Here is a 26,150-nt window from a genome sequence, read left to right on the forward strand (position 1 = left end):
CCCATATTCCATTCCTAGAGCTCCACTTCCCAGTGTCCTTCTGAAGCTACTGTTACACAAAAGCATTGGAGCTGAGAACTTGAGCCTGGCCAAGTTCTTTAACCCTTTCTGCCTTTTCGTCCATTTCTACAGTGGAGGACTTCCCTGGCGGTCCAGTGGTTAAGACTCCATGCTTCCAGTGCAGGGGGCACGGGGGTGGATCCCTGCTTCAGAAACAAAGGTCCTGCATCCCGCTTTGCAAGGCCAAAGAAGGAAAAAGGGAGTGATGGATCACCACTTCCCTGGTGGTCCAGTGGCTAAGTCTCTGCACTCCTAATGCAAGGGGCTTGGATTCCATCCCTGGTCAGGGAACTAGAACCCACATGCCTCAACCAAGAGTTCATGTGCCCCAACTAAAGTTTCCAAATGGCCCAATAAAGAGCAAAGATCCAGAGTGCCACGACTAAGACCCAGTACAGCCAAATAACTAAAAGGTACAATAGAGATGGACTTTCCTGGTGGCACAGTGAATAAGAATCCACCTACCAATGCAGGAGACACAGGTTTGATCCTTGGGTTGGGAAGATCCCAATGGAGTAGGAAATGGCAACACACTCTAGTAAGCTTACCTGGGGAAAATCCTATGGACGGAAGAGCCTGGCAGGCTACATTGCATGGTGTTCCAAAGAGTGAGACACACCTGAGGGGCTGAGCACTCATGTACAGTGGCACTGTGTTATTATTTTGTGGTTTACAATTACAGTGATAGTGACTGAGTCTGAACTGCTCCCCTCCCCTCCAGGCCTCATCCCTGCTGCCATATTCTCAGCACAGGTGGCAGGTGGAATTATTTCTCCAGGCTGTTAGAGTCTGGGTGAAAACAACCATCACACAGACTGAGTTGAGAGTCCTGTTGTTTATGGATTTTCCAGAAGACTGTGGGTGTTTGGCAGAGATACACCTGACAGGACACCTTTGTGTTATGTCTGTCAGTATCCCTTTTTAGCATCTTCATCTGTTAGGTTGCATCTGTTTTTATTACCTGAATTTCTCAACCCCAGAGGAGCCTCCATGCCAGTTTCACCTCTGGGAAACCCTTAGAGGTGGAAATTTGAGTTAAAGGAAAAGGAGAGGCTTGGCATTGTACCGTGGGCCCACTGTATACTACATTCTGGTTTATATTCATCACTGTAAACACCTCCCCTCCTCATTTAACAGATGCAGAATATGAGTCTGAAAAGAAGGGCCTTCCTGAAGCTCCCGTAGCCAAGAGGCATCAAGGCCTGGATTCAAACCACAGCCTGTCTCATTCTAGGGTGAGCCCACATTTTTTTGCAGGAAATGGGCAGCCTGCCTAATTATGAGTCACAGTTGAGCACCCAGAGAGCTGCCTTTGGTATTAGTAGGATGGTATGCAGTCGTGTGCATGTGCAGGATTTAACCATTTGCCTATTGATAAGCATTCAGGTTCTTTCTGAACTTTTGCTATTACCAACATTCATCACAATGAATATTGTTGTACATCAGATTGCATGTAGGTGATAGTATTATCAATGGAGTACCTCATTTGAAGTAGAATTGCTGGGTCAAAGAGTACATGCACTGGGAATTTTAAAAGCCCTTTGCCAAATGATCTGTTCATTTCTCAAGGCACTTCTCTGTTGGTTTCATTCATTTGTTTATATCTATTGAATGAATTATAGAACTCTAGTCATCTGCCAGACATGGTGTAAAGTGGAAATCCTGTAGTGCAGGGGTCTCCAACCTCTGGAATCTAATGCCTGATGATCTGAGCTGGAGCTCATGTAATAATAATAGAAATCAAGTGCACAATGAATGTAACACGCTTGAATCATTCCCAAACCACTCCACCTTGTCTGTGGAAAAACTGTCTTCCACGAAACTGGTCTCTGGTGCCAAAAAGGTTGGGGACCACTGCTTTAGTGATAGGACAGAGCACCTGCCCTCCTGGAACAGATCTTTACATGGGGTGGATGATGTCAGGTAAAAGATGCTTGGAAGGAAAAATCAGGATAAGGGAATTGAGAGTGACAGAGGTCACAGAGAGTGACAGGTGGTCAAGGAAGGCTCCTCTGAGAAGGTGACATTTGAGCAGAGGCCTGAAAGATGGTAAGGGGATGAACCATAGGAAGATACTGAAAAACAGATTAAAGATCCCAAAGTGAGAACGGACCTGGTTGTTCAAGGATTATCAAGTTGACCAGAGTGGCTGAAGCATAGTGAAATAGGGATAGGATTATTTAGGGATACAGCTGTAGAGAGGGCCAAGTTACATGAGGCCTTGTAGGCCATAGGTAAAGGCTTTTGAATTTACTTCTAAGTGAAACAGGAAGCCTTTGGAGGGCTGTAAGCAAGGACCAGCATGTTGTGATGTACGTTTTCTTAAGACTTTTACATTTCTGAACTATGAGACTGTTATGTACATGCAAAAAAGTTAAAGCAGTGCTGGTTGCTGTGAGGAGAGTGGGCTGCAGCTGGGCGGCAGTGGTAGCAGGAGATGAGGAAGCTACTGTCCCTTCCCTGGGCGAGAGAGGATGATGACTCAGGAGGAGGGTTGTGTGAGAGGAAGCATGAATCAGGGATGACTTAAAAGTCATCCTGAAGGTTTGGGCCTGACCCACTGGGTGAAAAGTGATGCTTTTTGAAGATGGGAACGAGCAGACTTGATGGGAAATTGAAAAGCTTTGAGCTGCTTACCTTTGAGGTGCATGTGGGTCCAAGTAAGTGGTCACAGTAGAGAGAAGCCAGCGTTTGTAGATACAGAATTTTTTACTGACTTTTCATTGTGGAGTTTTAAAAACACACACAAAAGTTTTTCTGGTATGAAGAACTCCTCTAAACCCACCACCCAGTATGGCCAGTCATCCCATTTTACTTATCTTTATTTCTTCTGTTTTCTTCTTTCTAATTTTATAAGTACACTTTCTCTTGGAGTTTCTGTTTTATTTTTTAAGCTTTTAAGCAGACTCTCAGATGTCCTGTCATTTTATCAATAACTATACAAGTATGCTAAATTTTGGAGCTGTTAATATATAGATGGCATTTAAAGCCTGGGGATTTGTTGAAACCATCCAGACTGAGGGAGTAGATTGATCAGAGACTGGGCCCTGGGCCTCCCACACTAGGAATCAGAGAAAGGACCACTGTCATAGAGAAGGACCAGGAACATCAGGAGAGGTGATAACCTAGGGCCAAGGGAAAGAGGAGTTCCTAAAAGCTGGTGATCCACTGGGGAGCAGAGATGACAGAGCAGTAGCTGGAGGTAGACGTGGGTCCACCGGGCAGAAAACATGGCTGTCTTGTCCCCCAGTCTTGTTGCAGGAGAATTGTCTGGAAGAGAATGGCCATGTCACAGGCCTCAGATGAGTCCCTGGGAGGGGCCACCAAGTGAGGGTCCTTGGCTTCACACAGAAAAGAATTCAAGAGTGAGCCATAGTGTAAAGTGAAAGTAAGTTTATTTAGAGGGAGACACATTCGGTAGGCAGAAAGGCGACCATCTCAGAAAGCAAGAGTGGCCAGTGGTTGTGGGGGTGGTTAGTTTTTATGGGCTGGATAGTTTCATAAGCTAACAACTGGGAGTATTATTCCAACTATTTTGGGGTAGCAGCGAGAATTTCCAGGAATTGGGCCACCACCCACTTTTTGGCCTTCTATGGTCAGCTTCAGAACTGTCATGGCATGTGTGGTATATCACTTAGCATATGCTGGTATATTACAATGAGTGTATAATGAGGCTTAGAGTCTAGGGAAGTTGTATCTTCTGTCATCTTGGGCCTGGTGGGCCTAGTTCAGTCGTATCATCAAGATGTGCATCATTCTTTCAAAGCTTGGGTCCTGTTCCCTTCCCTTCTGTCTTAGTCTCTGTTGTGGAAACTTCTCAATACTGTAATAGAGAATCTATAAGAAAAAGTTGATATTGTCTCAGTGTAACTTAAATGTGGCCAAGTGCAGAAAAGGGTCAGTGGATTTTTACAAATATATATATGCCCATGTAACCACTAACCAAGTCAAGATAGAGAACATTTCCGAAACCCCAGAGATTTCTATTGGACTGTTTTCCTGTCAGCTCCCCCACTCCAGAAACAGCCTCTGATCTGATTCCAGTCATTACAGATGAGTTGTAGCTGCTCTTGAACTTGACAGAAATGAAACTTGATAGAAATCTGACAGCCGGTCTTCTGTGTTGCCTGCCTTCTTTAGCTCTTTGGTCTGTGAGAGTTTTCCCCGCTGTTGAATGTATCAGGAGCTTGTTCTGTAAGAACTAGAACTTTGAAAGGATTTCTACCTACAGGTTGTTTTACAATATAGAAAATAGACTCAAGTTGAATTCCAGTTGTTTTGCAGTGTGGTGAATACATGGTGGGCTTTAAGGATAGTGGAGGATGTAAAGTGCTTAAAGTTCTGGGGGGCCGGTTTTAAGATGGGCGGAAAGACAGCATGTTTGTGTGCTGCTGGGAGGGGCAGTGAAACCATGCCACTCAAATTGGAACTTGAACCCACGGGCCAGGACTCACACCTGGCCAAACCCAGACTGGAACTCGAACCCACGGTCTTTTAATTGAGATCACACACCTGGCCTCAGCACTTAGTGAAGCTCAGGTTCTTGATGTCCCCTTGCAGGAAGAATTCAGTGAGAGACAAAGTGTCAGGTAAGAAATGGATTTATCTAGAGAGAAACACACCCCACAGACAGACTGTGGGCCGTCTCAGAAGGCAACAGGCCCTGGAAATTTGGGGTTGTGAGTTTTTTATGGACTGGGTAATTTCGTAGGCTAAGTGAGTGGGAGGATTAGGCCAACTATTTCTAGGAAGGAGCAGGGATTGCCAGGAATTGCACCACAGCCCACTTTTCGACCTTTTATCATTGGCCCTGAAACTGTCATGGAGCTGGTGGGTGTGTCATTTAGCTAATGTATTACAATGAGCGCATAATGAGACTCCGGTCTACTGGAAGTCAAATCTTCAGCCATCTTGGATCTGGTTGGTTCTAGTTTGTCATGTCCTATGGCAGTGTCCTTCTTTTAAAGGTTGCCCCCTGCCCCTTCCCTTCTATTTCAATAGTAGGGAAAATGGATGAGGGAAGAAACTTAGGACTCTGGTCCTTGAGGAAGTGAGAAAGGGTGCAGCCAGGGTACACCCTTGGCTGGACTTGAAGAAGGGCCAGTTCATTCTGGTAGAAGAAAGAAAAGACATTGCTTCCAAGTTGTAAAAACACTCTCCTGGTTTTTACATGTTAGCAGCTGTCTCACACAGCAGAAAAGCTATAAACAAGTCTTTAGTCTGCAGTCTGGCATTGATGTAGATGATATGGCTTCCTTCATGGGCCCTCATAAAGAACTGGAAAAATACTGGTGATATTTGTTCTATGTGGATGGGGAAAAGGGGACAGGAGAGTCCAGGAGAGATGACCAGTTTCGACAGTCCTTGGGAAGGAAGGGGAGCCCTGTGGCTGGAGCAGCTGTGATACTGGGTTTATAATAAATATGGATTTGGTCTTTATCCTGGAGTTTGGCACAGAGCTCCTAAAACCTTTGGACCTTCCAGTGAGGAGAGTAATAAGGGTGTCTTATGTAATGAGGTGGCTTTGGAAAGCACCTCGGTAAGGATAGGGGCTGAGTGCCAGGGACCCCAATGGGGTAATCAGAGGTTTAGAACTTTCAGATCTACAGGAAGGGGAGAGGGGTTACAGTTGGATTAGTCACCAAAGTTCAATGATTTAATCAGTCGCGGCTATGTAATGAAGCCTCCGTAATAACCCCCAAAGGACAGGGCTTGGAGAGCTTCCAGGTTGGTGAACACTTGGAGATTTGGGGAGAGCAGTGTCCAGAGAGGGCATGGAAACTCCCTGCCCCTTCCCCATCCCTTGCCCTGTACCTCTCTTCCATCTGGCTGTTCCCCAATTACATCTTTTTATAATAAACCTATAATCTAGTAAATAAAATGTGTCTCTGAGTTCTGTGAGTCACTCTTTGAACCCAAGGAAGGGACTGTTGGATCTGTAACCAGTTGGTCAGACACATAGGTGACAATCTGGACTTGGAATTGGCATCTGAAGCGGTAGGGGTGGGGGGCAGTCTTGTAGGACCCAACTCTTAACCTGTGGAATCTGATGCTGGTTCCGGGTAGACAGTGTCAGGACTGAGTTGAATTGTGCTGTCTTGAGAATTGCTTGGCGGGGGGGGCGGGGGGGAACCAAACCACAACACTGGAATTGGGTGCAGAATCATTATCTTCTGTGACAGGGAGGGGATAGGGAGGCTGGAGGAGGGATGGGGCCACAGCCTGAAGAGCCCCCCAGGTGAGGCCTGTGGGTGTATTAACACCATTCTGTAGGGAAAAAGGACGCACCCCTGGCTGATACCTGGAAGCAGGTACACATCAGAGTTCCAGGTTTCTTTTCAAAGTTCACATCTGGGCAAAAGAAAATCAAGATGGGAAGGGAGAGAGTTTTTAGGGTCATGGAAACTTCAAGCTTGAGCTGAGTGGTGTTTGCTCGGGTGAATGCATTTGTAAAAAAATCTATTGAGGCTGCATTTAAACTTTCTGTCATTTATGTAAAATAAATCTCAATGAAAGAAAAAATGAATGGGGACTTCCCTGGGGGTCCAGTGGTTGAGAATCTGCGCTTCCATTGCTGAGCATGGGTTCCATCCCTGGTGGGGGGACTAGGATCCCACATGCTGCAGGGCTAGGCCTAGGAGCTGCACTTTGACAGAAATACAGGTGGTAACCATGGCAGGGTTTTGAACAAGGGAAGGGCCTAGTCGTGTCTTGGGTGGTGGCCCCAACCCCTGACTGGCTCTCGAACCCCAGTAATCCCCCAGCCCTTTCTGGACCCACTTTCCCCCACCCTGTCCTCTTACAGGCATGGAGGCAAAACTGAAGTAGGAGGGGGAAGTTGCCAAAATCACCGTGGAGTCAAGTCCCTGGGGAGCAGAGCCCTCTGACTCATGCCTGCAGCCCCCACCCCGGTGCAGGGCGTTGAGGAAGTGGTGATGGTTTGAGGGGGTGAGCAAAGACTGCTAGAAGCGGGGAGCGTCGGGACCCGTGCCCCACAGTTAGTGGTGGCAGGGTGGCGGGGGCAGATCCGAGAATTCAGAACAGCAGTGTTCTCCCATGCTCTTAGTGCCTTAGGCAAAAAGTCCCTTCTCACCAGTTCCTACCTTGTCCCAGGAGAAACAAGTGGTAGAAGGGGTGGCGCTTCCGGCCACCCGGGCAGTCAGTGTGTCCGCTCAGAGATAACTCACTGAGGCCTAGCATATGCAGGCCCTCGACATTGAAGACACAATATAGACAGCAAAAATGAAAGTAGGGTATAATGACCCCTAAATGAATGAGCCGACTGGCTAAGTGCTGGGCCTTCAGAACCAGGCCATCTGGGTCAAATCCCAGCTTCGCCATCTCCTTGCTGCGGGTTCGGGCAGGGTTCGTAATCCCTATGCCTCGGATTCCTCATCTGTATAATGGGACCAGTAATACCACCTTGCTTCCCTCTGTAGAGATTTTGTGAGATCATTTATATGAAGGACTTAATGTGGGACTTTGCATGATAAATATTACTGTGATAGAGACAGGTTCACAGGGGGGCTGTGGGAGCTTCAGAGAGGGCTTCCTGGAGGAGGTGACATTTAAGCTGGGGCCTAAAGGAGTTGGAAGGAGTTTGCCCAGTGAAGTCAAGTAGAACTAGGAAAGGATGGTCCCAGTAGGGGATCTGGCAGCACTGAAGAGAGCTTACTGCAGGGGAGGGTGTTGGAAGTGCTCCTGTTTCCCCTGCCCCCCAGGTGGGCTGGCGTCCAGAGGAAGGGGCAGTGGGTGGTGCAGGCCCGAGTTTAGCTCTGGGGGCTGAGGGGTGGGGCTGGCTGCGGGCTTGCAGGGAAATCCAAAGATAGCTCAGCAGAGAAGGATGACTCGCAGCCCGGGCTTCCCCACAAGTCAAGGGAAGCGGGGATGAATCAGCCTTCTCAAAGTGGAATACAGCGGCTGTGGGAAGTAAGACCCAGGTTCAGGGTCCAAGGCTGTTCTGTCTCTGACTCACCTCAAGCCAGGCTGAGAGGGAGGGCTCGGTCTCAGGATGCGCTGGGTGTGAAGCCAGACCCTTGAGGCCTTCCTCCTCTCGAAACTTCAGTCTCTGTATTTGTACAGTGGAGTGGGGTGGGGCGGGCAGCGATGGTGGTGACTTACAACGCGGGAGCGCAGAGCCGGGCATACAGGAGGACCTCCATAAGCCCAGCCCCCTTCCCATTTCCTGGCCAAGTCCTAGCAGATACGAGAAATGAGTACAGGGGATGGTTTGGGGTTCCCGTTACTGTCCTGATGGATGAGGTGTCATCTGGGTTCTGGTGGGCTATGAGTAGAGAGGAGCAGAGGGAAGTAGAAAAAAGAAAAAGGGCAGCCCTATATTGATTGTGTCTGAAAATCAATAGCACTGACAAAAATGATTAAGTTATCTCTCATGAATTCTTACTAAATGCCCAACCCTCTGTGCCCCTCCCTGTTTTAATCTTCACAGCAGTCCCGTGGGAAGGTGACCCCATGTCACAGGTGAAGTGAAATGTTCAGAGGTGAAGCCACTTGCCCAAAGTCACACCCCCAGTGGAGGGCAGAGCCAGGGTTTGAATTCAGCCAATCTGTCTGAATTCAAAGCCCTTGCTCTTAGCCTAAGATCTGGGCTGGGGCAGGGGTAGGGACAGTGTTGAGGACTCCCCAGCCTACAGACCTGGGAGGATACTTCTCGGAGGCCTCTTTTATAGTTGCAGAAGCTGGTTCAGGTGGGCTTCCTCGGCGGCTCAGATGGTAAAGAATCCGCCTGTAATGCAGGAGACTCAGGTTTGATCCCTGGGTCGGGAAGATCCCCGGGAGGAGAGCATGGCCATCCACTCCAGTATTCTTGCCTAGAGAATCCCCATGGACAGAGAAGCCTGGCGGGCTACAGTCCATGGGGTCGCAGTCAAACACTCCTGTAGCTACTGAGCACGCAAGCAGGTTCAGAGAGGGTAAGGGCCTTCCACTGGCTGACCTGACTGTTTGGAGTGTGGATGTGCTTAGAAAGAAACAGCAACTTCTCCTGGCTTTGTTTAACCTTTATTGCAAAGTATAAGAGCAGAGACTGGTGGGCTGCACCCCGGCCCCTCCCACCTTCTCCCACCAGGTAATTCTCTGCAGCTCTGGAGAAACAGTGTCCTCCTCGCTCTCCCGCCAGGGGGCGCTGCTTCCTGCCTCGTCCCTGCCTCGGGCCTGGTTCCTTCAGCTCTGCCGGCCAGCAGGTCACTGAGGCAGCCCAGGATCCTGGACTCTGGGCCCCCGTGCCCCTCCTCCTGCTCCTCTTCCTCCTCCTCTGGGACCCAGGAGTCCCGGCCCCCAAGCACCTCCACGTCCAACTGAAAGCTGGTGGCCATCTACAGCAGCAGAGTGAGGATGTTTTTGTTGAGAGTATGTGCGGCAGGGGTGACCGTTTTCCCATTTGGGGCCTTGGTGGGGGGTGGGCCACGGCCTCCCTCCTTAATCCAGCATCCCCTCCAGCATCCATCAGCATCCGCCATCCAAGGTGGGGCCCCCAGCAGTCCTCACACTTGGGGGGCGGGGGGCTTTATATGTGCGGCTGGGTCAGGAGTAGCAGAGAGAATGTCCTTGACCTCAATCCTGGGGAAGGGTAGCCTGGTTCTTCCCGGATGGGTCCTGGGGAGACGAACAGAGAGTTGGATAGAAAGGCAGGCCAGACAAGAGGGAGAGACAGAGACCGAGCAAAGAAAGCGGGCGGGGGGCGGTCCAGCCCCAAACCTGGTGTCCCTCCCTGCAGGCAGAGCCAGAGCAGAAGAGATCGGGTGGCCTCAACTCCAGCCCCCCCGTCCCCCTCCCCCTGAGCCACATGGGGTGCTGGCCACAGGCACCCTTCCTCCAGGAGTTTCTCCTGCCCAAGTCCCAGCCCCCTCACCAGCTACGTGGCCTCTTGGCTTGGTTCTGGAAGCTGCCGCGGCCCCAGGGCAGCACTGAGCAGCTCGGTCAGGGTGTCTAGCCTCCCTGCTAGCGCGTCAATCTGCTTCTCCAAGGCCTGGTGGGAGCTGCTCAGACGGAGCTGCAGGTCACACAGGATCATGTGCATCTGGGCAGAGAGAGGTCAGAGGGATCAGGGGGCTGGGAGACTCCCGCCCTGCCCCGTGGAGTGAGGCAGCAGAACCAGCATTTCCTAAGTCCTTACGGGCCCAGGAGATTATCCTCAATAATAACAGTTACTATTTATCGACCACTTGCCACCGCCCAGTGACTGGGCCATGTGATCCTCATATGCAGTTTAAAATCCTCCTAAAAGCATGGGAATGGGAATCCTGTTTCCATTTTTAACAGCTGAGGAAACAGGCCTGGAGCAGATAAATTGACATGCCCAAGGCAGGGCCCAGATCAGGGTGACCTGAGAAAGTAGTAGGTGCTCACTTAAATCATTGTGGCCTTGATGGCCACCTGACTTCAAAACCCACAGAGCCCTTTCTCTGCCTCCTCAAACTAGGATTCACAGCTTTATCCTTCAGGGCGTGGGAGCTTTCTATGAAAACTTGACTTCCGTGTTCTGGGCCAGGTGGATAATCTTAGAAATCAAGACCTGCCAATTCCGGCAGATCTAGGCCACTGCCATGCAGTTTAGGGGCCCGGCACCTGCGGCTGTGTTTACCATGGCATTGGGGCCCAGGGCCACTGTTTGAATTGTCACGGACTAATGAGAAAAAAGCAAAGGCTACTGGATAAGCAAGAAGAGCTGCTAACCAACCCAGTGGGGTGCGACGTCACTGACCCTGAGCACTTCAGAATCAAGGAGACCCAGCAGAAGGAGGGTAAGCGGAGTCACCCCTTGACCAGGCAAGCCTGCCCAGCGCTCCTGGCCACCTTCCTCCCCTTCACAACAGCAGCACAGATTGAGTTTTCCCGGAACAATGTCACTTGTCTGTGTGTCGGGGCTGTTAATTCACATTTTATTGCTTTGCCCTTTGTGTTTGAACTTCGTTTGTCAATTTGCTTAGGTTTTATGGTTGTGTAAGAGTCATAGTTAAAAGGAATTTTGTATCTATCCACATGTAGGGAACTTGACAATAGAAATAATTTCACATCAAACACTGGAGTTCTTTGCACAAGTTCCTTAAGTTTCAAAGGAAGCTGCACCTTTCATGAGAAGTTCTATTGCATCATTCACTTATTCATTTGTTTGTTCCTTCAACCACAAGAACTTTCTTGAGTCCCCATGTGTGCCAGCGTGCCCGATTCCAGGCCCAGAGCCCCTTACCAGCCACCCCCTACCTCCCTCTTCTCCTAGACCCCCTCTCACGGGATCCCAGTACCTTGGAGATGTCCACCATAGAGTTCACTTGCTCCCGGAGCTTTCTGTGTTTCAGCCGCACCTGGCGGAACCTGGGGGTTAAAAAGAACGGCGGGGGATGGGGGTCAGAGCAGCCCTAGCTCAGGGGTGGGAGGAGGGGAGGAGAGACTCACAAAGATAGAGTATAGTGAGGAAAAGTCGCAGGAGAACTGAAGGGGTGGGAGAGGCTGCACCCGTGAGCCCACCTCCCACATAGAGACCCAGGTATCCAGACCCACAGGCACTCTGAGACATGCAAGCGAAACCATCACACACGCAGAGGCACTGTGATGTCCAGGTGGGCATCTGTTTAGTGGGACCACACGCGGGCATCCTGACCTGGGTAAGCGTTCATACTCAGACACGGACACACACACACACACTCACAGCCTGCAGAGAGGAGCGGACTCAGACAGGCCTGCACACAGCGTGTGCACACACAGAGGTCCTCACCTGTTGATGGCAGCCAGCAGCCTGCGCTGGTGCTTGCGGGCAGCTCCAGACTCCTTCCTGCGCGTATGTTTGTACAATAGCCAGGACTCCTGCAGCACCCGGGCAGCCGACTCCCTCATCTGGGTGTGGGGGGGCACGGTGTCAGGGGAGATGGACCCCCCGCCCCAGGGCTCTGGGAGGAGGGGCTGGGGGCTTGGACTCCTGGGTCTGAGGGAGGAGGGGCTGCGGGCCTGGAATCCTGGGTGTGAGAGAGGGTGTGATCTGGGTGCTGGAGGCCCCCCTCACCTCTTTGGCATACTGAATATCCATCATGAAGTTGTGCACGTGCTTTTCCGCCTTATTAAACTCCAGTTTCCGGGCCACCACGGCCACCAGCAGGGCTGTGCAGCAGACCCCCTGTGGGCACAGCGGGTGTTAGGACACAGGGGCCCTGGGGCTCTGAGGGCCAGCCGTGGGCCACCAGCTCTCTCTCTCTCCTTGAACCCCCCCAACAGCCGCAGCTGGTAGGCACCACCCCGCTAGTTGACCGACAAGCAAACCCGCTGGGAGAGAACCAGGGTCCCAGAGCTCCCAGAGGTGGAGCTGAGATCAAAATCACACATCTGAGTGCAACTCCTGGGTGTGGTATTACTGGAGTGGTATTTACCCACTCCCTGGGTTGTATTTACACCTTCACCATGTCCTCTTTTGTTAAGGGTGTGATTGGAGACGGGGGAGAAGGGCTGGTTCTGGGTGATGGGCAGACCTCAGGCCCTTGCAGGACCCCTGCCTCCCCATGCTCCAGTCGGCCATCAGGTCACCAAGGGTGTTCTTCCCCCTCCTCCCCACCTCTACAGACGCTGCCCAGCTCTGGCCACATTTTCTCCTTCCTGGACAATTTCTAGCCTCCCCTTCACCCCACCCTGAGCCCAGGGAAATCACCCCACCCTGCCCCAGCTGTGACCCTGACCCCCTCACCCTAATCTCCTTCTGGGCTAACACTGCCCCAGACTTCTTAGCCCCAGCTCTCAGGGCCTGCTAAGGCCACTCTTTCTTCTCTGCCCAGCCTCCCTCTCAGGCAATTCATCCCTCACCTGCCTGAGCACCTTGTTCCAAACCCGTACTCTCATCCCTTCCTTCTCGAGGCCTCTGATCCCTCAAGGCCCCATCAAATCCCGACTGCCCTGTACCACTTGCTCACTGTCCCTGGAGTTAGAATGAATCGTCTGAAGTCTGTCCCCATCCCATTATGTTTCAGCTCTTGACCCTTGGAACAATTTATTAGCTACAGGGACTGCTTGGGTTCCAAGCCCAGCTTGGAGCAAGTCATCTAATCTCACAGTGCCTGAGCTTCTTATCTGTGAAATGTGCACGCCCTCACAGAATTACTCCAGGGATTCCGTCAGTTAGCACCTTGAGAGCAGAGCCTGGCACAGAGTATGGACCCAATAAAAGTTAGCCGTTATTATTTCATTGCACCCTGGAATCTCTCGGCCGGGAGTGGGCTGTGAACGCTAGTGCAAGTCTAGTGCAAAACTCACCATGAGAGAACCTTCTCTCAGGTTCTCCCTTTGTCAAATGAGGGAGGAGGCCCCAGGCAGCCCTTAGGGCCCCTGACCCTTTGGGAGTGTGTCCCTGGCTGCATCCATGCCCCTCTTTCCTAGTCATAGAGACCCACCACTGTGTGTGTGTGTGTGTGTGTGTGTGAGCTGCATTTCCCTGCCACCCCATGCATCACCTGTGGACCCAGGACTCGGGGGTTCAGCATGTCCTTCCTGGGACAAATCAAGGCTGGGGGCTGTTGGCTTGAATTCCTGAGCTTGAGGGGAGCCAGATCTCATAGGGAGGTGGAGGCCAAGGCATTGGGTGCTGGGTCTATGAAGGGAAGGGGGTGGGTGTCTAGGTTCAGAGGGAGGCCGACTCTGGGGAAGAGGCTTGGGTCTAGGGCTTAGGGAGCCCTCTGTCTCATCCTTGAGGGCACAGGAGCCAGGGCAGCAGACAGCCACATGCCCGGAACCAGCTGCAATAACAGCTTCCCCATCGCCACCCCGATCCATTTCCCGAGCATTTCCTGTGCTCAAGACCCATTGTGTGCTGTGCTGTGCATGCTCCGTCGCGTCAGTCATGTCTGACTCTTTGCAACCTGTCAGGCTCCTCTGTCCATGGGATTCTTCAGGCAAGAATACTGGAGTGGGTTGCCATGCCCTTCTCCCGGGGATCTTCCTGACCCAGGGATAGAACCGGTGTCTGTGTCTCCTGCATTGCAGGCAGATTCTTTACCCACTGAGCCACCTGGGAAGCCCTTTTGAGACCCTTTACATGGTTTAATTCATTTAGTCTTCTCAGGAGCTCCTTGAGCAGTACACTGGTATCATCAACCCCGTTTTCTAGACGAGGAAACTGAGGCCCAGAAAGATTATATGGCTGACTCCCAGCTAGGAAGTGGCAGAAACAGAATTTGAACTCGAGCAGCCCAAGCCCACAGGCATGCTCCTGATATCCATATGCAATAGCCTTAATGGAGACTGGGAGACTGGATCCCTGGGTCCTGAAGGAACCTGGAGCTGGGAAACCAGGTACCCTGAGTCCTGGATGATTGAGAGGGTAAACAGGGGAGAGAGCAAGATCCTGAGCCTTGGGGGAACTCAGGGCTGGATTCCTGAATTCTGGGAGGAAAAAGAGAAAAGGGGCTGGGAGGTTCCTGAGGAGGATGAGGTCTGGGGTGGTAGGTTCCAGAGAGGGCTAGGACTTTAGGGGATGGATTCCTGGGATTTTCAAAGGAAACAGGGCTGGTGTCTGTGTTCTAGCAAAGATCCGTGTAGTCAGAGCTATGGTTTTTCCAGCAGTCATGTACAGATGTGAGAGCTGGATCATTAAGAAGGCTGAGTGCCGAAGAATTGATGCTTTTGAACTGTGGTGCTGGAGAAGACTCAAGAGTCCCCTTGGACAGCAAGATCAAGCCAGTCAATCCTAAAGGAAATCAACTCTGAATATACATTGGAAGGACTCTTGTTGAAGCTGAAGCTCCAATACTTTGATCACCGGATGGGAAGAGCCAACTCATTGGAAAAGACCCTGATGCTAGGAGAGACTGTAGGCAATAGGAAAAGGGGACAGCAGAGGATGAGATGGTCAGATAGCATCACCAACTCAATGGATATGAATTTGAGCAAACTCTGGGAGACAGAAGAGCCTGGCATGCTACAGTCCATGGGATTGCAAAGACTTGGACACGACTTAGCATCTGAACAACAAAAACAACATGGCCAGGGAATGAGGCAGTGGGGGTCCAAACACCCAAGTTTCTTGGGGTGTCCCTGAGTGCCTTAGTTGGCTCCATGGTTTCCTGGAGCCCGAGGATGAGCAGTGTGAAATACAGGAGTCCCTGAGTGGATGTACTCACCATGACACCAGTGCAGAGGCAGACAATCTTGCCCCACATGGTACCTGGCACAACATCGCCATAGCCAATGGTCAGGAATGTGATGGGGATCAGCCACAGTGTGTCCGAAAGGTGCCCGGTGGCATTAACAGCCTGCCTACAGGGGAAGAGAGGGTTAGTTCTGGGGTTCCTGTGGTGTTTGATGCCCTCTTTCTTAGCACACACCCACACTCAAAAAAAAGCACTCAAAGCTTGCCTGGCTTTGGTAAGCCTGCCTGGCCTCCTCTTTGCTGTGTGACCTAGACAAGATGCTCAACCACTGTGGGCTGTGGGCTTTGAACCTGGATCCTGTCAATTCCAAAGCCCATTTGGTTTCAGCTAGGCTACCAGGGCTGCTGCATTTAATGTGGTTGAAGGGTTGAAAGGGGGAAGAAACCTAGTCTGAAGTTCACTTGTCAGTCCCTGGCAGGGGACTGCCTCCACCCAGAGAAAGGGTGGGTTTTCTGATTTCCACAAAGATTCTATATGGTCTAGAGGTGGCTCTATCAGGACTAAAAATGTGGAACTCTAAAAAGGCTTGGGCGGGGGGACTCTCTTCTTTCCCCACACTTCATGGAAGGGGATATTTAGGTCCAGTCATAGAAATGACTGAAAACCAGGATGTGTCTAACTCTGACCCATAGTTAGGCCAGAGAAAAGAAAGCATCATTCACCAGGGTCCCAGACACCTCAAAAGTTAGTGTCTGGAAGTGGGGATTGAATCTGTACAGTTAAGCCCCACCCCCTTCATCCCAAAGCACATTCAAGTTTGTGGACTTCTGCCTCTCAGTGGCTCAGAGAGGAGAGATCTCAGGGCAGATGGTCCCATTCTCCACCTCCCCTCAAGAATCCTTTGCCCGATGTACTAAACTAGAGGTTCTCAAACTTGAGCCAGCATCAGAATCAACTGTTAAAAACAGATTGCTGGGTCCCACCCATCAGTGTCTTGGATTCCATAGATACGGGTGGAGTCTGTGAATTTGGATTTGCAACCAGTTCCCAGGAGATAGACAGCATATTAAAAAGCAGAGACATTACTTTGCCAGCAAAGGTCCGTCTAGTTAAAGCTATGGTTTTTCCAGTAGTCATGTATGGATGTGAGAGTTGGACTATAAAGAAGGCTGAGTGCCAAAGAATTGATGCTTTGAACTGTGGTGTTGGAGAAGACTCTTGAGAGTCCCTTGGACTGCAAGGAGATCCAACCAGTCCATCCTAAAGAAATCAGTCCTGAATATTCATCAGAAGGACTGATGCTGAAGCTCCAATATTTTGGCCACCTGATGCAAAGAACTGACTCATTGGAAAAGACCCTGATGCTGGGAAAGACTGAAGGCAGGAGGAGAAGGGGACAATAGAGGATGAGATGGTTGGATGGCATTATTGACTCAATGGACATGAGTTTGAGTCAACTCCAGGAGCTGGTGATGGACAGGGAGGCCTGGCATGCTTGAGTCCATGGGGTTGCAAAGAGTCAGACACAACTGAGCAATTGAACTGAACTGAATTCAGGAGATGCTGCTGGTCCCAAAACCACTGGCTAAGATTACCCCCAATTTCTTTTATCTGTAAGATAAATGGGGCTTCCCTGGTGGCTCAGTGGTAAAGACTCCATCTGCTAATGCAGGAGACGTGGGTTAGATTTCTGGATTGGGAAGATCCCTGGAGAAGGAAATGGCAACTACTCTAGTATTCTTGCCTGGGAAATCCCAGGGACAGAGGAGGCTGGCAGGCTGCAGGCCATGGGGTCGAAAAGAGTCGGACAGGACTTGGTGACTAAACAACAACGAAGCTAAGTGGAGGCCCTGATGGGGTACAGTTTCAGCATCAGGCCGGAGTCCAGCAGGCAGCTGGGAATTTCTTCCAGGGCAGCCCCGGGGTAGTTAGGAGCACCTACCAGTGCATCTGTGCTAATTTGGAAAAGCAGAATGTCTCCTTCCTCCAAAGTAGGCGCAACCCTTGGCTAGGCCCCAGGGCCTGCATTATACCTGGACACCAGAGGCAGGAGAGATTTGAGGCAGGAAGGGCGGGGCTTCCTAGGGTATATGTGTGTTGGGGGGTGGCAGTCCGGGGGGACTGGAGGCCGCAGGTGGACGAAAGGCTTTGGGGCTGGTCTGTCAGTTCTTCCCACCCGGCCGCAGAAGAGTGTGGACAGATAGCTTTCTCCACTGCTTGGGCCCGGGGAGCCCCAGTCTGCACCACCGTGCAGGGCAAGCATGGTTGTAAGCGGCTCCTCCAGAGGATCCAGGTACCCTCCATCCCCACTCGCCCTGGCACCCTCACCTCTCGGCTACCGACAGCACCCAGGCGGTGGTGAGCCAGAGGCCAAGCGTGAGGCAGAGCAGCAGGCGGCCGGGGTGCGTGTTCATGTACAGCTTGGCCACGAACCAGTGGCGGAAGCGGACCTGGTTGAGCGCGCCGATGCTGCGGTAGGAGGCGTTGAGCAGGACGCCGCTGCGCAGGAGCAGGGCGCGGGGCACGAGGTACAGGCGCAGCAGCATGGCCAGCGACAGCAGCGCCTCCCCCTGGTCCAGGAAGCTGGGCCAGGACTGCGTGGCCGCCGTCTTCAGGAACCCGGAGCTCAGCACGCACGGCGGGCCCGGCACCGGCGGCGGGTGCAACCCGCACACCACCAGCTCCAGCACGATCTGCGCCACCTGCCGCCCGGTCAGCGCCACGCGCCAGTCCCGGAGCCCGTTGTCCGTCATGAACAGCTGCGGGGACGGGGGCGGACGGAGAAGGAGGGAGTCACGCGAAGGTCAGGTGCCGGCTCCCCAGCCTGCGTGGGGAGATAAGGGGGGCGCGCCCGCGGGGCCGCAGAGGGAGGCAGATAGCGCAGGGCCTGGGGCCGGGGAGGGTGGGGAAGGGACACGGCAGGACCCGAGGAAGACAACTCTCCGCCTTCTCTCCCGTGTCCCGTGCAGCCTACTTCCAGAACCTCCAGCCCAGGAACACTTATTGAGTGCCTACTGTGTGCGTGACGTTGAGATATGTTGAGGATGTGGGTGAACAAGACAAAAACGCCTTCCTCCCTGGAGCCTACATTCCACATCCATGGAACCAGGCCTTAGTCCCGTCTCTGGGGGCCCAGTAGTGTAACTGGCATCATTCCATTACAATGACAAGAGCCAACCTGTGCGGGGCACCTGGGGGGTGCCAGGCATCGCGCTATCCTCTTTGTGTGTTGTGACTCCTGGAATGCTCACAAGACAATTGAAGGTATTCTTACCCCCATTTTATAGATGTGGAAACTGAGGCCCAGGGCGCTCAGGGGCAGCTGGGCTATGAAATCAGGCCGCTTAACTACTTGAATGCCTGCTATGAATGATAAGGTGTACTTCTGCCTCTGCAGCCTCTGCAAAGGGCATACCACACTTGGCCAATAACCCTCATCTTATACTTCAAGGTGGTGGGCGAAGGGAACAGGATCTGGGGGTGTGGAAGATGGGAGGAGAGGGGAAGGGGTGGGGAGCCCAGTGTGGATTGAGACATGCAATGGCAGGGGGGGATGTGGGTGGGATGCAGGGTGCCTGGATCTGGGGGTCATTGGCACAGAGGTGGGGAGCTCAGGCATGCCGAAGGACTTCGGGCACATAACTAGGATCTGAGTTGTTGGGACCGGAACAGGTGGGGGCCCAAGGGTTGAAGAAGGGAGATCTGGGAAGCTGGGCCTGGTGTGAGGCAGCCTGGAGCTAGAGAGGACAGGGAGGCCTGGGGCGGGAACTCTCAGCACCTACAGGTGAGTCAGATGGCAGCAGGTGGAGGAAGGTCAGGGCTGCTCCGGGAGGCTCTGTCTGTTGTCCACGGTTCATCCCCTCGGGGTAGATAAGGGTGTGGATGCATCTCAGGGTGGAGGAAGCTCATTACTCAGCCCAGCAGGCCGGAAAGTGTGAGCTGACAGGGCGTGGTGGGGGCTGAGGGGAGCCAGAAGGGGCTGGGGGCGGGGCCTGCCCTACCTGGACCTCTTTGGCGTGAAAGGCCACGATAAGGGACAGGAGCAGGAACGTGGAAATGCTGATCATGCATTTAACCAGGAACAGATAGAGCGCCCACTGTGGGGAGGGAGAGAGAAAGGGGTGAGATCCCAGGTCTCCACCTGCTGTGTCCCCTCTACCCTCCTCCCAAACTGCCATCCCTTCTCCCTTGCCAATGATTCCTAGCCTCCTAACCCCACCCCCAGTCCAGCCGTCTCCTGATGCCTCCAGATCTGGGGAAGCCTCAAAACTGTCATCGGGTCCCCAAGAAGAGCACCCTCTTTCTTCCTAAGGGGACAGCCCTGGCCAAGATGCAGGGTTCACCCTCCTCCTCAGCCTCTCCTAAGACCACACCCCTGAGAGAAGAGTTCAAAACACACACTCCTTCCTAACTGCCGCATACGTACCAGTCCCCATCAAAAATAGTTCTCAGTTGGTGGAGGGGTGTCTAGAAACAGACATTTATCCTCTAAAGAGTGTCCCTCCTCTTCCCTTCCTCCCCAGCTGGTCTCTGCCCTAGAAACAACTTCAAGTCTCCCCCTACCCCAGCAACCCAATTCCTAAGGAGCCTAGAAACCATCACTCAATCCCCAAGGAATGAATGACACCTTCCCCTGCCCCCATTCAGGAGCTGGGTCCCTGAGACCCCCAGCCCCAGCTCTGAGAAAGGCCTCCAGTCCTGCCCTGCATGTCCCTTCCCCCCCACCGCCTCCTGCCCTCTCTCCTGGCTCCAAGCCCAGGGCAGATCTGGCCGGAAGCACATGGTCTCCAGAAACCACGGGAAGTTTTTTTTTTCCCTCTCTTTGTGCGTCTATACCTCGCAGGAATCTAGAATTCTTAAGGGAGAGATTTAGAGGGGAATGGGACCGCTGGATTCCCTAGGAAGGGCCGGGAGGGGGTGCCTGCCTGGAAGGTGGTGTCGGGGGAAAGGGCCACCTGGGCACCCGCATTGAGTTCAGCACCTGTTTCTTCTAGAACGCTGCCAGCTCTCCCCGCCGGCCCGGGCCCCACCTCTGTGCCGGGGAAAAGGGCCAGTTTCCTGCCCCGGGGGGGCCTGCCCCCCCAACCCTCCCCGAACAATGGTGCTGTTGTCCCTAGCCCTCCCCCACCCCCTCATCCTTCTATGGCTCCCCAATTCCCTGTCCGTTTCTTTAGTTTGTCTCAACCTGCACCCCACCTGACCTAGCCCTCTGCCAGCTCTGTCGTCCACTTCTCTGGTGGTCCTCTCTGCTTTGCAATTCCTTTTGCCCTGAATCCTGCACCCCCTTCTCTGTCTGTAGCACTCTTGTCCCTTACTGCATCTTTGCCTTGGTCTCTGTCTTCGTCTCTCTGTAAATCTCTGCCTCTATGTGTTTGTGTGAGTCACTTCAGTCGTGTCCGACTCTTTGCGACTCTCTGGACTGTAGCCTGCCAGGCTCCTCTGTCCAGGGGATTCTCCAGGCAAGAATACTGGAGTGGATCGCCACCAGGGGATCTTCCCAGCCCAGGGATCAAAACAGCATCTCTTATGTCTCCTGCACTGGCAGGCGGGTTCTTTACCACTAGCACCACCTGGTAGCCTCTCTGTACCCCTCACCAACCTCCCTCTCCCGCCCGGCTGCATCCCTCACGTGCCCCTGTCTCAGTGGGGTCTGGCCCTGGCCTCTCCTCCAGCCCCTTCCTGCTACCAGCAGGTGTCTGGATCCCTGCAGAATGAATTCATTAGATTGTGATGGATTGTGATGGAGGTGGGGAGGGGACATGGGAATTGTCTAGGCGGTCATAGAAAGGGGGCTGAGGAGGACCCTTCGGGTCATCTATTTCAACCCTCACCCCCAGTTGCCGGTTGAGGAAACGGGCCCAGAGAGCTGCAGCAGATGCCAGAGTTGCCCTGCTGGAGGTGGCACCCTGGTGGGCGATGGAGGGAAGCAGGGGGAGGTGAGAGGGCAGAGGGACTGGGTGGTGAAGGAAAGACCCCCAACCCATTGCATCTGCCCCCTTAGCCTCAGCTCCCCTGCCGGGCGCGGTGCTGAAGCCTGGGAGCGGCGGGTCAGCCTGGCCATGCTTCCTGTTGGCCTGGGCTTCGGCGGCCCCACCCCCTCAGTGCCCGCTGCCCTCACCCGGCCAGAGGAAGCCAGCCTGCCCCAACCCTCCGTGGGGCTCCTGGGCCCTTCAAAGCTGCCTGCCTCTCCCAAAGCCAAGCCTGAGCCTTGTCCCCGGGAATGCCCCCACCTCAACCCTCAAATCCAGGGCCCCCCAACAAGCCCAGTTCTACACCCCTTGCCCCAGACAGATCTGCAGCCCCTCCTTTCCTGTTGAGCAATTCTGTCCAGTCCTCCAGCTGCCAGTTCTGACCCATGGCCTTCATCTGCCCCCATCACAGCCCGGACCCAGGCTGGAATGTGCTGGAAGCCTGCTCAAACCTGTCCCGGCCCCACCTGTTCTTTTCTTCCCCACTCACACTATCCTCGAAGTCAGCCCCTCTTCCCCTACACATGCTCTAAGGCGCCCTCCCCTTCAAACCCAGGAGCCCAGGCCCCCAGCCTCTCCTCCCTGGGACCCAGGAGTCCAGCCTACGAGAAAACCTCTCCCTTATTTCTCAGACTAAATAGATTCCGAGGAAGCTGAGCTTCTCGATAATGGGGATGGAATTGGCGAGGGGGGGTGCTTCTTCCACCCCCACCACCCCCACAGCGCCCCCAACCTCAGCCAGTTTTTTCCGTCTCTGCCCTTTGCCTCTGAGATACTGGGCAAACATTCGAGTTCAGATAAGGACTAAGGAGCCTCCGCCTACTGGAAGAAGTCAGCCTTTCTCCTAACCCTCCCTTCACTGAACCTGGGGCTACCCCTCCCCTAATCTGCTCGTGGGAGACTCCAGTATCTGACCAGCCACCCCTTGGACCTCCAACTGTCTGACTGCAGTATCTTCAAATTGACACCCTGTGACCCCTCTTCCCTTCCTTTTGCAGAGGGGGCCCCCTACCATTTCCCTCCCTGCGTCCCAGGAGTCCAGCACTCAACCTCCTCCACTCAGACACAGGGGTCCCCGGCCCGACCTCCCTCTGACCCTGGAGTCTCAGCCCCCAGCTCCTCCTCTTCCCTCAGACCCAGGAGTCCTGGCCCCCAGCCCCTCCTCCTTCAAGACTAGAAGTCTCTGCCTCTACCCTCCACTCACCGGGCACCCCCCGAACCACAGCATCTCCGCGTGCAGGACCATGAGTCCAATGCCAGTTCCTGCCAGTGCCAGCGTCCAGCCGGCCAGACTCTTCTCCTGCTCCAGCAGGCGCTTTCGCCGCCGCAGGGCCCCCAGGCCCGGCACCAGCTCCCCGCCCATGGCTCCCGGGGTCTTGGGGCCCAGCCAGCTTCCTGCCCAGGGTCCCCCACCTCGCAGCACGCAAAGGGCAGCCACAGTGGCTTGAGGTCCCTGGCCTGCTCTGCTCCCTCGCTCTGGGCTTGTGCTTTGAGGTACAGCAGAGTCTGTGCCCTCTGGGAGGTGGTGACTGCTGGGCAGGGCGGGGAGGTGCTGAGGAGGCCCCCGGGCAGAGGGGAGGCTCCCCAGCCCCCCTTCTCAGACTAAGGAGGGGCGGGGGTGTGTCTTAGGGCAGAGCAAGGAAGAGGCGTGCGTCCACGTGGATTAAGACACACTCACACACCAACACACAATGGGCTTTGTCACACACAACGGTCTGCAGCGTATAATACACACCTACACTGGGCCACACCCGGACACCACGCAACACGCAGTGATTACACCCTGAAACATGGCATGGCCAGAGACGGAACCTAACACCCATGGGCACACAATGCTACTGACACCGAGTGACTCACAACTCCCGACAAGCTCGGAAACCCACAGCCACACCCAGACACCACACACACACATGGTGTGACACACGCCGGCACTTAGCGAGCAGGCAGGACCCCGTGGCGCACAGGGCCACCCAAATATTGTCCACACACAAGCACAGACATCACAATCAAAATTGGCACAACACTGTCTGACACCAACAGCCACACCCAGACACAGCACACGGGGTGGTGCCTGTCCATAGCTACACAAACACGACCTATACAAGTGTTCCACAAACACCCAATCTGTATTGACTTAGCAATCCCCAAGTGCCACGCACAGCATATCTGTGTGAACAAGGCACTCAGCCATCACACACCCGTGAAACAGTACCCAATACATGCAGACACACGGCACTTAGGGACACACCCATGGCAGTCACCACTCACCTAGCACAGAAACACACGGTGACGTACATCATGGCATGTGGTGACTCCAGCATATACGCTCATAGAATGATTCACAACACACACGGATTCACCTCAACACACAACAGAACCCAAGTACACATTGCCATTCAAATATACAGCCGGAGAGCAGTACGGATGGATGCGTTAGGAAAGGACCTACAGGCACAGTGACACACACAGAAACCCAGCTGGCAGCTGCCCCCTACAAGACAGCCTCATCTATCTTGATGCATCAGACAGGACACAACAGAATGGTACCCAGGGGAGGGAGGCCGGGCACACAGGCTACATAGGCCCTGATGCCCAAGAGCCACGTCCATGGAATAGAACACCTACCACTGCCTCAGACTGACAGACACCACATACCACACCCGCACATCGCCCGGCACATGATACACCCAACACCAGTGGCCGCACAAACACCACACATACAGAGTAATCCACAAAGACACTGATAGAGTACTGCCCGGCACAGACACCGTGACCCATGGACCGGCGGACGTGGCCGACTGACACATCCGTCACCTAGGCCGGTAACAACACCCACACAGCACCAGGGGGACACCCTCTGGTACAGTGTAACACACAGCCACACAGTCACAACACTCTGAGTGTGGGTCCCCGGGCTTTGTTCTTGGCAGGGAAAGACAGGCCTGCAACATGGATTTACACCTTGAAGAAGAGCAGTGTCACATCACTGAGACACACAAAACCTATAAACAGACACAACACCTGCGCTGACGTACAGAATAGCAAATGCAACGCAGGGTGACGCGTGATGACTCCCAGAGTGACAGCCACATGGCGTGTGTCACGTGGCCACAGGCAGCAGCACAGAAGTCACGCACGGGTCTCTACTGTATACAGCTGGACACAGATCAAAAGCCTCCCGCAGCAACGCACGAGGACTCGCTGGCGGGGTGACACAAAACCCCTCTCCAGGCGTGGCCCGTGGACCCCTGGACACCACTCCGGGTGGGGAGGAGGGACTCACAGGGACCCCTCTCCCTTCCCCGGAGTCACATGTCAAGCAGGAACACGGACCCGCCAGCCACAGGGCGATGAGACGCACACAGACATGCCTGGCATCACACCAACGCAACCCACACAGACACGCCCAGAGACACCGAACCACACACACAGACACGCCCGGCGACAGAAACACAACCTAGGCTGGGGCCCTGCCGCATGCCGCGCGGGTGATTCCCACTCAGGACGCGAGGCTGAGACGCAGCGGGACGGTGATGGAGACGCACGCGCGAGCCGGCGCGGAGGAGACGCTGCCGCCTCTGGGCGATCACAAGACTGCAGCCCCCCATCTCTCCTCTCCTCCCTCTCGGCTTCCCCGGGGCCTCTCCTCTGGCTCCTCTTGTCTCTCCCACTCTGGAAGCCTCTGGGTTCGTCTTTATCTCCGTCTCCGGCTGTCTTTCTCGCCTCTGTTTTCCTCTGTTTTTTAAGCCCCTCTGTCTCTTCCGGTTCTCTTTCTCGGAGTACCTCTGACTGTGCATTTGTGTGGTTCCGTTTCTCTCTCTCTCTCTGCTTCTTTGTGTCTCTGTGTCTCTCAGCATCTCTGTCTCTGCATCCCACTGCTTTTTAAAACTTTCACGAAGTATAGTTGATTTACAATGATTCTGGTGTACAGCAAGTAATTCAGTTATATGTGTGTGTGTGTGTAAATGTATATTTTCTTTCAGATTCTTTTCCATGATAGGTTATTATAAGATACTGAATGTAGTTCCCTATGATATACAGGAGGTCCTTTTTGTTTCTGTATTTCACATAGAGTAGTGGGTATCCGTTAATCCCAAATTCCCAATTTATCCCACCCCCTTTTGCCTGCAATGCGGAATACCCAGGTTCGATCCCTGGGTTGGGAAGATCCCCTGGAGAAGGAAATGGCGCCCCACTCCAGTATTCTTGCCTGGAGAATCCCGTGGACAGAGGAGCCTGGTAGGCTACATTCAGTCCATGGGGTCGCAAAGAGTCGGAGCAACTTCACTTTCCTTTTACCTTGGTAACCATAAGTTTGTTTTCTGTGTCTCTGACTCTATATCTGTTTTGTAAGTAAGTTTATTTGTACCATTTTTTTTAAGACTCCATATATAGGAGATATCCGATGATCCCCCTGCTTTTCTATTTCACTCTCTCTCCCTGTCCTCGTCTTTCTGCTTCCATGCCCCTCTTCCGTGTTCTCACTATCTGTATCTCTGTCTTCCGGTCTCTGTCTCTCTTTTTCTTTTCTGGTTGTGCCACGTGACTTGCTGGATATTAGTTCCCCGACCAGGGATTGAACCAGGTCCTCAACAGGGAAAGCGCAGAGTCCTAACCACTGAACCTCCAGAGAATCCTCACCCTGACTCCTGGTCTCTATCTCTTGCTCTCTGACTCATCCTCTCTCTGTCTCTAGAGCTCTGTGTCTCTGGACCTCTCTAAGCTCATCTCTGCCTCAGTTTCCCTCTCCTCTGCAGGGACACAGCTGGGGACAGCCTTGCCTCCCCCACCTGCCCCCCCCCATGCCCCGTTCCACCCCAGCCTCGCTTCGGGGCCAAAGGCCAGGGACACCCAGACTGCGGCTGCCTGAGAACGGAGACCCCTAGCCCCAGGCCCGCCACTGTCTCCGTATACCCATGCAGGCAACTGGGAAACATTGAGAGAAGGGAGACAATAAGGGGGACCTCGAATGTTGGAGACAGAGAGATTGACAGACAGACAGACAGACAGAGAAGGAACAGAGGGGAGGGGATGG

At 53.4% G+C, this 26,150-nt stretch overlaps 1 protein-coding gene and 1 long non-coding RNA gene across 2 annotated transcripts; both read right to left on the reverse strand.

Annotated features, from left to right (window-relative positions):
- Positions 1 to 3,782: 3,782 nt before the first annotated feature.
- On the reverse strand, positions 3,783 to 8,782 carry LOC122421150. The gene is made up of 3 exons (XR_006263452.1): positions 8,717 to 8,782; positions 8,036 to 8,256; positions 3,783 to 3,897 (listed from the first exon to the last, which is right to left on the reverse strand). It is a non-coding gene; the product is annotated as an uncharacterized LOC122421150 (long non-coding RNA).
- A 280-nt stretch (positions 8,783 to 9,062) lies between these two features.
- On the reverse strand, positions 9,063 to 24,681 carry KCNN4 (potassium calcium-activated channel subfamily N member 4). The gene is made up of 9 exons (XM_043437610.1): positions 22,320 to 24,681; positions 19,148 to 19,243; positions 17,475 to 17,905; positions 15,177 to 15,312; positions 12,080 to 12,190; positions 11,795 to 11,913; positions 11,325 to 11,394; positions 9,932 to 10,099; positions 9,063 to 9,675 (listed from the first exon to the last, which is right to left on the reverse strand). Exons 1-8 carry the CDS (start codon positions 22,476 to 22,478, stop codon positions 9,935 to 9,937), a joined length of 1,287 nt encoding a protein of 428 aa, XP_043293545.1. The 5' UTR covers positions 22,479 to 24,681; the 3' UTR covers positions 9,063 to 9,675; positions 9,932 to 9,934.
- Positions 24,682 to 26,150: the final 1,469 nt, after the last annotated feature.

This window comes from Cervus canadensis, chromosome 18 (assembly GCF_019320065.1).
Source record: "Cervus canadensis isolate Bull #8, Minnesota chromosome 18, ASM1932006v1, whole genome shotgun sequence".
NCBI classification, from domain to species: Eukaryota; Metazoa; Chordata; class Mammalia; order Artiodactyla; family Cervidae; genus Cervus; species Cervus canadensis.